The 13,702-nt window shown below is 47.3% G+C and overlaps 1 protein-coding gene across 1 annotated transcript in view; it reads left to right on the top strand.

Moving 5' to 3' along the window:
• CROT (carnitine O-octanoyltransferase) overlaps positions 1-13,702 on the top strand; it is a 56,835-nt gene that overhangs the window by 33,967 nt on the left and 9,166 nt on the right. Inside the window, exons 9-14 of the mRNA XM_040352425.1 lie at positions 3,767-3,868; positions 7,031-7,114; positions 7,882-7,989; positions 9,474-9,604; positions 11,098-11,221; positions 13,623-13,701. Coding sequence (XP_040208359.1) covers positions 3,767-3,868; positions 7,031-7,114; positions 7,882-7,989; positions 9,474-9,604; positions 11,098-11,221; positions 13,623-13,701 — 628 coding nt within the window. The remainder of the gene's footprint in view (positions 1-3,766; positions 3,869-7,030; positions 7,115-7,881; positions 7,990-9,473; positions 9,605-11,097; positions 11,222-13,622; position 13,702) is intronic.

Below are 13,702 nucleotides of genomic sequence, written 5' to 3'. Positions count from 1 at the left end.
AGGGAAGCTCTGATTTCCAGCATCCAATCATGTGCAAACAAACATGCTGTTTTTTTTTTCCTTGTATGTCCCCCTCAGATCTACGGCGACTGCACTTCCAAGTGCACTTGTAGTGCATAGTACATTTGCCCTTAGTAAATAAACCCCATAGTGCCTTGGATGAGTTCACTCTTAAGTTATGAGGCACATGGGTACCTAGACACAGAAAATGCACTGCTGTTTTTCAGGAGGAATTCAAGACAACAGGTACAATTATTGGGGTACCGCTTGGGTACAATATAAAGCTTGTTTGTTCATACTTTTTATGTGGACTTTCTTACTTGTGCTCTCTTGTGACCCAGAATCAGCTGACAGAGGGCTAAAGGCTGCTGTTGGCTGATGTCGCAGAGCCACTCCAGGCTTTGAAGGGATCCCGACAATGTCAGGATCTACACAGATTCCTGACCACCAGCTGGCTCAGCCTCTCAGCGTGCTGCAGAGAGCCTGAGCCCGGCCACTCCTGCCCTCTCTCCTGCTTGGTTCTCCAATAAATGCTAGAGGGGCAGAGCAGAGAACAGTAACTGACAGTTACTGCTCTATGTTCAGAGAGGACCCAAGAACTGATCAATCAATCAGTCATGTGATCGCTCAGTTCTGGGGCATAAAGGAGACAGGGAACAGCTGCAGCATTGGACCAATGCTGCAGCCATTGAGGTGAGTAGGAATGTTTATTTTTTGAATACCCCACACTTCTCCTTTTACCATCTTTAGGTGTTCTCTGCAAGACCGCTAATATTCACTTTTTTTGAGCTCGGGTCCACCTTAAAGTGGAGCTCCACCCTAAAGTGGAACTTCCACTCATCGGAACCTTCCCCCCCTCTGGTGTCACATTTGACACCTTTCAGGGGGGAGGGGGTGCAGATACCTGTCTAAGACAGGTATTTGCACCCACTTCCGGGAGTCCTTTTTGCGGGTATTCTGCGGGTAGTGCGTCACTTCCCGCACCCGCCTGTTGTGTTCTGGGAAACACACGGCTCCCACAACACAGCGGGGACCAGTGAGGACGGCGCAGCGCGACTCGCGCATGCACCATAGGGAATCGGGCAGTGAAGCCGGAACGCTTCACTTCCTGATTCCCTCACCGAGGATACCGGTGGGGTCAGCAGATAGACGAGCGAATTGCTCGTCTTCTGCTGCAGACGTCGCTGGACTCCTGGACGGGTAAATGTCCATATATTAAAAGTCAGCTGCTGCAGTATTTGTAGCGGCTGGCTTTTAATATTTTTTTTAACCGCGGAGCTCCGCTTTAAATGTCTTATTTAAGCTATATTTAATTCATTTAAAGCCTGTGGACTTTGTTCCGTTTATGGTACACACCTGCATTCTTGTTAAGTTAAGTGTTACAACCCTGTTATCTTACTCCTCAATTATACATTTATTTCATATAGCTCCATTAGCCTAAGTTTAGCTAAAACTAAAAACAGACGAATCAGCACAAGGGATATAACTTGGTTAGTATGTTGTGTACCCTGCCAATATTTTTTTTTTTGTACAAATCTTACTGTCTATTTTTCTGCCCTGGTGGCAGGGGTGTTTGGGACTTGGGGACTTCAGGTCTGTCTGTAAGCAGCTGTAGAATCTTTAGACCCCTGTCACACTGGGGCGCTTTTCAGGCATTTAAGTGCTAAAAATAGTGGGGTGGATTCAAGAAGCAATTGCGCCTGTGTAACCATAGGTTACACAGCGCAATTGCTTACTTGCCCCGGCGTAACGAGTGCTCCTGATTCAGGAACCTCGTTACGCCGACTGCAGCCTAAGATCTGCGCGGCATAAGGCTCTTATGCCCGCATATCTTAGGCTGCATTCTTGCGATGGCCGCTAGGTGGCGTTCCCGTTGTGCTCAGCGTATAGTATGCAAATTGCATACTAACACCGATTCACAACGTTGCGCAATCCCTGCGTATGCAATTTATGTAGTTTCTGTACGGCGGTTTTTGCCCAATGTTACGTATACCCGTCGTTCCCGCGTCGCGAAATTTGAATTTTACGTAGTTTGCGTAAGTGATTCGTGAATGGTGCTGGACGCCATTCACGTTCACTTTGAAGCAAATGACGTCCTTGCAACGTCATTTGCCGCAATGCACGTCGGGAAAGTTTCCCGACGGAGCATGCGCTCTACGATCGGCGCGGGAACGCGCCTAATTTAAATGATTCCCGCCCCCTACGGGATCATTTAAATTGCGTGGGATTGCGCCGGGCATTTTGCCGGCGCGCCCGCGCAATTTACGGAGCTTCTGCTCCGTGAATCGAGGGCAGCGCAAAAAAATTGCGGGGGCGCAGGGCAAAATCGTTGCCCTGCGCCTCCGTAATAAATGCGCAAATCTACTTGAATCCGGCCCAGTGTCTGAAAAGCGCCTCTCAAGCCACCCCAGTGTGAACGCCTGAGTGTGGTGGTGCGCTTGCAGAACGGGAAAAAAAGTCCTGCACGCAGCATCTTTGGGGTGGTGCAGTTGCGGGGTATACCCCGATCCTCCCCTGCCCATTGAAATGAATGGCAGCGCTGCCGAAGTGCCTGCAAAGCAATTCGGCAGCGCCGCAACACGGGCGCTATCTATGCTAGGAGGGGGAGACATCGCTGTCATCATTATAAACAGAGTCGCTTCACACAGTAATGCCCTACTTTCAAGTAGTAATTGCACAGTAAAAGTGCCCAGCCTTTGAGGGGTGGTTTGTATCCTCCTAATCGGTTCTCTCCCTGGCAGCTTTGGGGTTAAATCATTTGCTCGGCTCCTGCTATGAAAGTCTGCATCCCCTGTGCCTCTATATATTCAGTCTATTCAGTCTTTAGCCTGGCATTCAGGCTGTGTGATTATAAAGAGGAAAAGGGGGAGTGTACAGATGGGAGGGGGAGTCCTGTGATGTGAGGACTCCGCCTTTTGAACACTTAAATAATTTAATTTAATTTAATTTTTTTGGGGGGAGGAGCCAGTACTTGATTTTGACAGGTACCCACTCCCCCACTTCCGGTCAGATCACAGTGGCGATCTGGGTGGAAATCCAGCCCCCCTCCTTCCCCTGCAGCTTTCTGGGACATGTTGCAGGTCCCTGAAAGCTGCGGGACCAATCAAATGACATAGCGCGGGTCGTGCATGCACAGTGAGCAGCCAATTGTGAAGCCGCAAACAATCACAGCCAGCTGCTCTCAGTTAGAATGTTGGCACTGGGCACCGAAGCTCGGTGAGGCCATTGCTGGAAGCCGCTGCTCCAGATGTATGATAATCACCTGAGGTGTAATATCTCAGTGCCAGCCCCGGCCCGCCTCCGTGGGAAACTTGTAGGAAAATAAATGGCTGCACATCCAGGAATTCCGATTGCCTTTTATTGTTCAAAGTGATAACACCAAAGACACCACACAAGGTCATGTAGACTCGTTTTACACAAACATCTTGTGCTTAATCATTAGGTAATGATTAAGCACAAGATGTTTGTGTGAAACGCGTCTACGTGACCTCGTGTTAGTGTCTTTGGTGTTATCGCTTTGAGAACTTCGGCTCGGATCGTTGCAGTTGATCTGACACAGATTGGGAGGCGGGCAACTGTCAAAATCGGGTACAAACTCCCCCCCCCCAAAGGTGGTGGTGGGGGGGGTGCAAACAAGCGGTACTTCCCCTTTTGGGTGACGTTCAGCTTTAATTAGGAGCAGCTTTTGCTCAGTGTTTTATAATGTTTAGAAGAGCGGTGTAAGTATTGTCCCTGCTGACAGTGTGCTTTATTCCCTATACTATAGATTGCATATAAAGCTCTGGCTGGAGACCCAACTGTGCGCTGGGGGGACAAGTCTTACAACTTCATCATGTGGCGCAATGGAGTGTTCGGCTCCAACTGTGATGTAAGTATAGAATACCCGACACCCGGAAGAGCTGTCCACACAAAATAAAACAATTGGGGGCAGATCCTCAAAGAAATTACGCCGGCGTATCTGTTGATACGCCGCGTAATTTCAAATTTTGCGCGTCGTATCTTTGTTTTGGTATCCACCAAACAAGATACGACGGCATCTGTGTTGGATCCGACAGGCGTACGCCTTAGTACGCCGTCGGATCTAAGATGCAATTTTCCGGTGGCCGCTGGGTTGCGTTCACGTTGTAATCCGCGTCGAGTATGCAAATTAGCCTTTTCCGACGATCCACGAATGTACGAGCGGCCGTCACATTCTTTTACGTCGTCTCCGTTCGGCTTTTTCCGGCGTATAGTTAAAGCTGCTATCTGGTGGCGTACTCAGTGTTAAGTATGGCCGTCGTTCCCGCGTATAATTTTGAAAATGTTACGTCGTTTGCGTAAGTCGTCCGTGAATGGGGCTGGACGCCATTTACGTTCACAACGAAACCAATGACGTCCATGCGACGTCATTTGGAGCAATGCACCCTGGGAGTTTTGACGGACGGGGCATGCCCAGTTCATTCGGCGCGGGGACGCGCTTCATTTAAATGAAACACGCCCCCTACTCACCGCATTTGAATTCCGCGCACTTACGCCGCGAGAAATACACTACGCCGCCGTAACTTACGGCGCAAATTCTTTCTGGATTCAAACCAAAGCCAGGTAAGTTACGGCGGCATCTCAGATACGCTGCGCCGGTGCAGATCTTTGAGGATCTGACCCTTGGTTCTCTTCTATGTACCACTTCCCTCTTCTACCCTACCGGTCTGATCCACCATCGGGAGTGGTGAATGATGTCCAGTACTTCTGGTTATGGGATAATTTATTTTCTTCCTCCAATATAACAACATTGGCAATTGCCAGTCAGGCTCAGATTCCTTGCTATTACATGGAGGTGAGATGAGAGATCTCAGCGCGGTGTATAAAAGAGCCTCCTTGTCATTGGGGCAGAGCAGTATAGCATCCAGAGACGCATTGGGGTTGATTTACTAAAGGCAAACATGTTTTCTAACCATAAGGTTGTAAACCTCCATTTTCACGTTGTACCTATAGGTAAGCCTATAATAAGCCTTACCTATTGGTACAGTAAATATCTCCTAAATGTGCACCGTTGAGGAGATATTTGCTTTGTACTGCGTCGGTGATGTCATTGGCGCATGCGCTGTGAAGAAAGGTGCCGAGTGCCGTGACTGGCGGCTCCCGCGCGCATGTGCGGGAGTAATGTGATGTGTTGTGTTGTGACTCCGGCCAGTCACAGAGCCGGGAAAGGAAGAGGGGCGAACATGGATGCACCCCCAGCGCAGGCTTTGTTTGCAGGTAAGTGTCACAAAATGTGCTAGTATGTGATGCATACTAGCACGTTATGCTTTTACATTGCAGGGAACAAAAAATGAAATAAAACCCACCAGGATTTACTTCCTCTTTAAAAGTGCCCTTAATGGCGCTTTGTAGTACTTAACATTAAACAGAAGGTGGTGCTCAATTACCATCTATAATTAATATCATGTAATCCAGGGATCAGAGGGCGCCCAGCAAACCACCGATGAATGTCCAGCCCGTCAGTGTCTGTGAATTAATCACGGGCACCTGGCACATGGATGCATTAAGGTGAAAAACTTCTGACACTGACCGACCCCTCCAGCCCCTGTTTTACTTACCTGAGCCCTTTGATCCCTCGGCAGAAATGCACTCTTCCTCTCTGCCCGGGGGTTCTCGGCTCTTGATTGGATAGATTTATAGCAGCGCAGCCATTGGCTCCTGCTGCTGTCAATCAAATCCAATGACGTGGGGGCAGGGCCAAGTTTGGCAGGACTCGGGAGCGCACTTCTCCCAGAGAAGGTAAACCCCCCCCCCCCCCCTGGAGAGCGCTTCTCCCAGGGGTTTACCAATGCACTTTGGGGGACTCCAGAAGATGCGTGTGTTTGCGGGGTGGGGGACAGAGGACTTTACAATAGGGAGGGTGCAGGGGACAGAGGGCCCTAGAGTGGAGGGGGGCAGAGGACTCTACAGTGGGGGGGGGGACAGAGAGCCCTACAGTGGGGGGGGGGGTGCAAGGGACAGAGGACCCTACAGTGGGGGGGGGGGGGTTGGTGCAAGGGACAGAGGACCCTACAGTGGGGGGTGCAGGGGACAGAGGACCCTACAGTAAAGGGGGGGGTGCAGGGGACTAAGGACCCTACAGTAAAGGGGGGGGTGCAGGGGACTGAGGACCCTACAGTAGGGGGGGGGGTGCAGGGGACAGTGGACTCTACAGTGGGGGGGTGCAGGGGACAGCGGACTCTACAGTGGGGGGGGTGAAGGGGGACAGAGGACCCTAAAGTGGGGGTGATGCAGGGGACAGTGGACTCTACAGTGGGGAGGGGGGGTGCAGGGGACAGTGGACCCTACAGTAGGGGGGGGGGGGGGTGGAAGGGACAGAGGACACAACAGTGCGGGGAGGGGTACAGGGGACAGGGACCCTAGTACCCCTGGGGGACTCCTTCTCCCCTTGGGCAGGGACCTCTTCTGCCCTGGGGATGGGGACCCCTTCTTGCTTGGGGACAGGGACCCCATCACCCCTAAGGGCAGGAACCCAATTTTCCCTAGAGACAGGAACCTCATCTCCAGACCATGCTGGCTAGCAGGGCTGGAGTCAGCCACCCTTGGGTGCCAGGATGGGGGAGGCATTTGCTGGAAATGGCACCGTCCTAAACGGTGCGACACCGCACTTTCAAAAAGTTGTTTCTGTACTACTTTTTAGATGTCTCTGTAATCGCGGCCGGGAGTGAAATCGTGAGAGTTCAGCTTCATTCCCACAGTCCAGTGTGAACCTGGGCTTAATGGTGCTTATATGACTAATATAAATCAAACACAATTTTCTTTTCGTTCTGCCTTCAGTGGTTTGGCCAGCGTTGGAGAATCCAGACACAGAATAACCAAATCTGTATAAACTGTAAAATTGTTGCTGAATGGATGAGGATTTTAGCAGCATTGACTGTATGGTTGAGGTTGTTGCGGCCTTGTATAACATATTCAGCAATGTAAAATCAGGTTTATTCTACAGCAGAATGAGATGTGATTGTGTCTCTTGGCTGTGCTGTGATCTTATGGCTTGTCTCTCTCTGTGTTTTAGCATGCTCCCTACGATGCCATGGTGCTGGTGGCTATGAGTGACTACATCGATCAGAACTTAAAGGCCTCCGAGGGACGTTGGAAGGTACATAAAAAGCTGAAATCCAAGCTAAAAGCTAATTACAAATAGTGCCCATATACAGTATGTATTTCTGCCTATTCAGTTCTGAGATTTACCCAGCTCTGACACGGCACAGCCCTGAAAGGGCAGTTAAAGTGTTTCTAGAGGCTGAAGATTTTTTATCTATATGCATCCGATGCAGCTCCTCCCGCAGCCCCCCAATACTTACCAGAACCCGATTGGCTCCTGCTGCTGTTAATCACAACCAATGAGGGGGGGTGGAGCCAAGCCCCATTCTGTGTGTGGTTGGACACACAGAACGGGGCTCGGGAGAAAGCATGCCTGAGTGCCCCCATAGCAAGCGACTTGCTATAGGGGCACTCAGAAGGGGGGGATAGTTAGGAGCGCTGGTGGAGGACCTGAGAAGAGGAGGACTGGGGCTGCTGGACCATCTTCAGTAACGGCAGATAATTCATATAGCATTTACTTTTGTCTGCCCTTAGCCCTCTGACATGCAGACAGGAGAGTGTGCTTAGCTGAGAATGCCGCTCCTCCCCTCCTCCCAGATGAAAGGAACAAAAATGCCTATGACGATTCCTGGGATGTATGATGTTATTTTGGCCTAGGCCAGAAACCAGGAAGTAATTTTGGAAAAAAAAAGTTTAAAACACGTAACTGTAATGTATCTTTTTACTAATGCTAGCAACATAAGGATTAAAAATAGTTATTGTTGAGTAAGAGAGTGAAGTTCCACTTTAATATATGTATTATCACACATTTCCTCCTGGCAGGGTCCTATGTCAGTCCAGGAATTGGCGCAACCCGCAGAGCTGGTTTTCACTGTGGATCAGAAAATCCTAAATGACATCGCTCTTGCCAAAGCACAGTATCATACTCAGGTACATTTTATTTAGTACTGTGATGGAGTTGATAAAATGATTATTTTATGTCTATGTTATCTCTCTCATGTCCTTTTCCTCCCCCTTTCACCGTGCAAATAAAGATGGCCCCCGTATCCTGGAAGGCAGCCTTGCGGCAAGGCAGCCTCGTGTCGACAGGAAAAGCACCATATACAGATGAACCAATCATATACACACATATGTGATGACGTTTGCTTATGTAACTGTGTTTATATAAGGGGCTGTGACCTTGAATAAACTCCAGGATTCCTGTTGATGAGGAAGAGCTCACACTGAACCAGTGTGTCCCAGTGTGATTCTTTTGCATGCATGCATTCACATCACCTTAGATTTGGATCAGAGGCAGAATAGAATATGTATTCTGGAATTGGACCAGGGATACATCTATAAAAGTACCATGTATATCACATTATTTAGTACCATGTATATCACATTATTTAGTACCATGTACAGTTGTGCTCAAAAATGCTATAATTTGTATTCCAGAAGCCAATCAGATGAATTTTTCAAGACAGGGTTAAATCTGATTGGTGGATGCAATAAGATTACTATTACTACTACAGTGGAACCTCGGATTGCGAGTAACGCGGTTAACGAGCGTTTCGCAATACAAGCACTGTATTTTTAAATATCCTAACTTGGTTTGCGAGCGTTGTCTCGCAAAACGAGCAGCATTCAGGCCAAAGCGGTGTGCAGTACCGCGTTTGGCCTGAGGTGGGGGGGAGCCAGGGCCGTTCGCAAATGCACGAAAGGGCCCGACATCAGCCGAACTGTCCTTGGGCCTTTGCGGCCGTTTCCGAGGCTCTCCAGCGCCCCCCCGCCTCTGGTCGCATGCGGTATTGCATGCCATTGAAGTCAATGAGGAACAAATTATTTTCGTTTCCATTGACTTCAAAGGGGAAACTCGCTTTGATATGCGAGTGCTTTGGATTACGAGCATTCTTTTGGAACGGATTATGCTCGTAATTTGAGGTTCCACTGTACTAGGATTTATATAGCGTTGAGAATTTATGCAGTGCCCTCGAGGAGCTTGCAGCCTAATGTCCTTTTCCCAATTGCATGCATACACGTACTAGGGCCAATATAGACAGGAGCCAATTAACCTACCAGCATGTCTTTGGAGTACGGGAGGAAACCGGAGTACCAGGAGAAGACCCACACAGGCACAGGGAGAACATACAGACTCCCAGCAGGTAGTGTCTTGGTTGGCAATTGAACTGAGAACTGCAAGGCTATTACTGTGCCACTGTATACGAGAGCCATCAGGGTTCCTGTAGGGGGCGTGTTTATGAATTTCTCTCTTGTATTATACACTAGAGAGCAAAAGGTGTTCCTAGATTACTGATTAAAAGGAAGTGGATTGGTGCTGATCCGCATCCTGAATTGTATATTACTATGTCCTCCATTATTAGTACATCACACAGTACATTCGCCAGCCCTAACAATGTCTCTTCTCTCCTCAGGCCTCAGATCTCCAGATTGCCAACTATGCCTTTACTTCCTTTGGGAAGTCACTAGTGAAGAAGAAGAAGCTCCATCCAGACACCTTCGTGCAACTGGCTCTACAATTAGCTTTCTATAAACTTCATGGCCGGTATGAACGACTTCTTCTAATTACATACCGTGTTTCCCCGAAAATAAGCCCGGGTCTTATATTAATTATGCCAACAAAAGACACAGTAGGGCTTATTTTCGGGGTAGGTCTTACTATGTATTGTGCTGTCTTCTCTCCCCCTCTCCCTCCCTGCCTGTCAGGAATCCCCAGTGTGAACTGAGTTAAAATGCTTGTAAAATCCTACAATCCACTTTAGTACAGTATTATATAATGTACAATGTGCGTGTTCCTGTAATATAATTGTGCCAAATACCTTTGTTATAGCGCCGCTCTGCGCTTCTGTGATCCGCCGGAGCTCTCTTCCCCGTAATTATATTACAGAAACACACACATTGTACATTATATAATACTGTAATAGAGTGGATTTTACAAGCATTTTTAACTAGGGCTTATTTTCGGGGTAGGTCTTATTTTTGGGGAAACAGGGTAGGGGGCAATTATAGCACCGGCGATGTTGTACAAACTGCTTGTTACCCTGCATGTGCATGTGACTGTGGCCAAACACTCAAAGAGCTATTCCAGTTCTGAAAATGGCGCCAAGATACTCACTGAATCACGTCACTTCCTGCCTTGAAGTACCGCGATTCTAGCCCTAGTGGAAGCGCACTGCATCCTGGGAAATGATGACACACATTACCCAGGAGCAGTAGCGAGCTGTGGAGCCGATGGAGGTGACGACACAATCTGAGGTGATTCAGAAGGCAGATTTCGTGGGACCACATAGGAACGGGTATTTCCAGGTGAGTAAAAAAAAAAAATGTTTTTCAGGTATAATATGCACATTAATGAAAAAAAAAGTTTTGCTGGAAACTCCGCTTTAAATATTAAGAAAGAAAAAATAAGATCAGCCTTTTTCTTACATTTGTTTTTCTTTTTTTTTCTTTCAGCAACTTAGTAGATTCCTCTTACAAATGCATATGTGGTAGTGCAGTGGATGTAAACCCAAAATTTATGAGGTGATCCACAGTATAAAAAGTGAGAAATCCACCCCTCCCCCACATAACACATCCTGGTAATATACAATGAACTGTGGATCACCTCATATTATGATAAACATAACAACATATGATAAACATGTCCAAGCTAGATATGTAAATAACCTGTCACTCTAAGCAAGGAGAGAGGAAAGGACTTTTTATTTAGACAGGTTTTTATCTGGAATTCTGTTAATTTTCACTGAACAATAAAAGAGGATTGCTCAGAGCTGGATTAACTCTGCGTGGCAAGACTGGGCACAGATGATAGGAAATCTTATACTCTACATTGTGACATTAAAAAAAAAAAAAAAATTGGGTTTACATCCACTTTAATTTTGACATCAAATTAAAATGAATTTTTCGTCATAGTCTTATGGCTAAAATGCCATTTTAGTTTTAGTCGTATTTTAGTCCTCTCAATTGTTTATATTTTAGTCGACTAAAATAGTATTCATTTAGTAGACGAAATTAACACTGCCGTTTTCTTCTTCTTAGTCCCGGATGTTGTTATGAAACGGCCACTACTAGAATGTTCTACCACGGGCGCACTGAGACTATGAGACCCTGCACTATGGAGGCCGTGACCTGGTGCCGCTCCATGCTGGACCCTTCCTCTAGTGTAAGTCGAGCTGCTTACAGATAACGGTCAGCCTTGCTCAACCAGAACATATTTGATAATGTCAACTTATTGTTAAATGGTTAGTTTACCTTTTCCTATAAACTGCCTATACAGGTAAGGGGTGCCTGTGGATGAAAACCAACTGGACAGCTTTGATTAACCCATTGCTGTCCAGGGCAATTTTTTTGTTGGTATAAAATTGCTTCGAACCCCCAAACATTATATCATTTTGAAACCAGAGGCCATGGAGGATAAAATGCTGCCTGTTAGATTTTTTCCCGATATTGTTGCAGCTGTTTATTAAACACAAACTTTTCGGGAAAAACACACTTAGGGCCAGATTCACAAAAGAGATACGATGGAGTATCTCAGATACACCATCGTATCTCGGATTTTTTCTGGTCCTATCTATGCACCTGATTCATAGAATCAGTTACGCATAGATAGGGCTGAGATCCGACAGTGTCACACTGTGTTACACTGTCGGATCTTTTTTTTGATTTAAAAATGGCGCCGGGGGCGTTCCCGCTGATTTACACTGAATAATATGTAAATCAGCGAGATACGCGAAATTCACGAACGTACGCGGACCCGACGCTGTGTTCTTACGTCGTTTCCGTAGCGGTTTTCCGTCGTATACTTACCCTTTCTAAAAGCAGGGGTAAGTATTGTTAAGTATGGCCGTCGTTCCTGCGTCGATTTTGAATTTTCCTACGTCGTTTGCGTACGCCGATTCACGAACACGCGCGTCGCAAGTCCCGCTCACGTCGCAACCACTGACGTCCTATTGACGTCAGTGGGAGCAATGCACGCCGGGAAATTCCCCGGACGACGCATGCGTATTTAAATCGGCGCGGGAGCGCGCCTGATTTAAATATGACACTCCCCTAGCCGCGGAATTTGAATTCCGCTGGGGGAGTTAGGATCCGCCGTCGCAAGTTTGGAGGTAAGTGTGTTGTGAATTTGACACTTTCCTCACAAACTTGCGAGGGCGGATCTTAATTCACATAGGTTACACGGATCTAAAGATCCGCTAACCTTTGTGAATCTGGCCCTTAAAGTGTAAGTTTACCTTTACAGAAAATCTGTTAGGCGAAATTAAGCCTGGTACACACGATCGGATTTTCCGCAGACAAAGCGTAGGACTTTTGTCCTAAGGGCGTTAGCCAGGAATTTGTCTTGCATACAAATGGCAAAGAATTGTTGGCCAACAAACACGAAACTACGTGTTTTTTTCAGCTCTTTAGCGCCATCCTTTGGACACCTTCTGCTAATGTTGTGTTATGGTTCGCATTGCTTCCGAGCATGCGTGTTTGTGTGATGGACTTGTGTACTCACGATCGGATAATCCGACAACAGACCGGTGTCCACGGAAAATTATAAAGCCTGCTATCCAGCATTTGTCCGAAAAATCTGACAACAATTGTCTGATGGAGCATACAAACAGATGGATTTTCTGCCAACAGCCTGTCATCACACAATTCAATTGGGTGTACGAGGTTTTACACGGTACTTTGAATACTCGCACGCTCAGAGAGAGGTTAGCAGTTACAAGCCTACAGCTAAAAGATAAAAACAATAAGCCTTATGCTTTTGTGGTGCGATCCCAGTCAGAGGGTCCCAAAAACGGTAAAGGGACAGCTGTAAAGACCCCTTTCACACTGGAGGCGTTTTTCAGGCGCTAAAGGGCTAAAAAATTGCGCCTAAACGCCTGAAAAATGCAGCCCCAGTGTGAGAACCCGAGTGCTTTTACACTGGAGCGGTGCACTTGCAGGACGTTACAAAAATTCCTGCAAGCGGCATCTTTCGGGTGGTTTAGGATCGCTTTTCGGACGCATTTAACCCTTTCTTCGGTCGCTAGCGAGGATTAAAAGCGGGTTGCTGGCGAGGATTAAAAGCGGGTCGCTGGCGAGGATTAAAAGCGGGTCGCTGGCGAGGATTAAAAGCAGGTCGCTAGCCAGGATTAAAAGCGGGTCGCTAGCGAGAATTAAAAGCGGGTCGCTAGCGAGAATTAAAAGCGGGTCGCTAGCGAGAATTAAAAGCGGGTCGCTAGCGAGAATTAAAAGCAGGTCGCTAGCGAGGATTAAAAGCGGGTCGCTAGCGGCCCGAAAAGCACTGCTAAAACAACGGTAAAATGCTGCTAAAACTAGCAGCGCTTTGCCGCTATTGCGGCCATGCTGTGACTGTGAAAGGGGTCTAAATGCAGAGCTCCTGTATAACACAATATGTCGGCAACATGCAAGTGGGACTTTTATACAGGAGTGTTTGCAACCACTTTAATATTCTTTACACTTTATTAGATGGAACAAATGTAGCAGCAGCGCTGTATTTTCAACAGTTTTACACTTTATTTTATTTGTCATTGTGTTTAGCTGTCGTCTTTACATTTATGTCTTTACAGCTCGCCGAGCGACAGAGGTTGATGCTCAGCGCTTTTGCGAAACATAACAAAATGATGAAGGAATTCCAGCAGGGGAAAGG

This window comes from Rana temporaria, chromosome 5 (genome assembly GCF_905171775.1).
Source record: "Rana temporaria chromosome 5, aRanTem1.1, whole genome shotgun sequence".
Taxonomy (NCBI): Eukaryota; Metazoa; Chordata; class Amphibia; order Anura; family Ranidae; genus Rana; species Rana temporaria.
The sequence above is the reverse complement of the archived record's forward strand: the minus strand, read 5'-3'. Positions and strand labels throughout refer to the sequence as shown.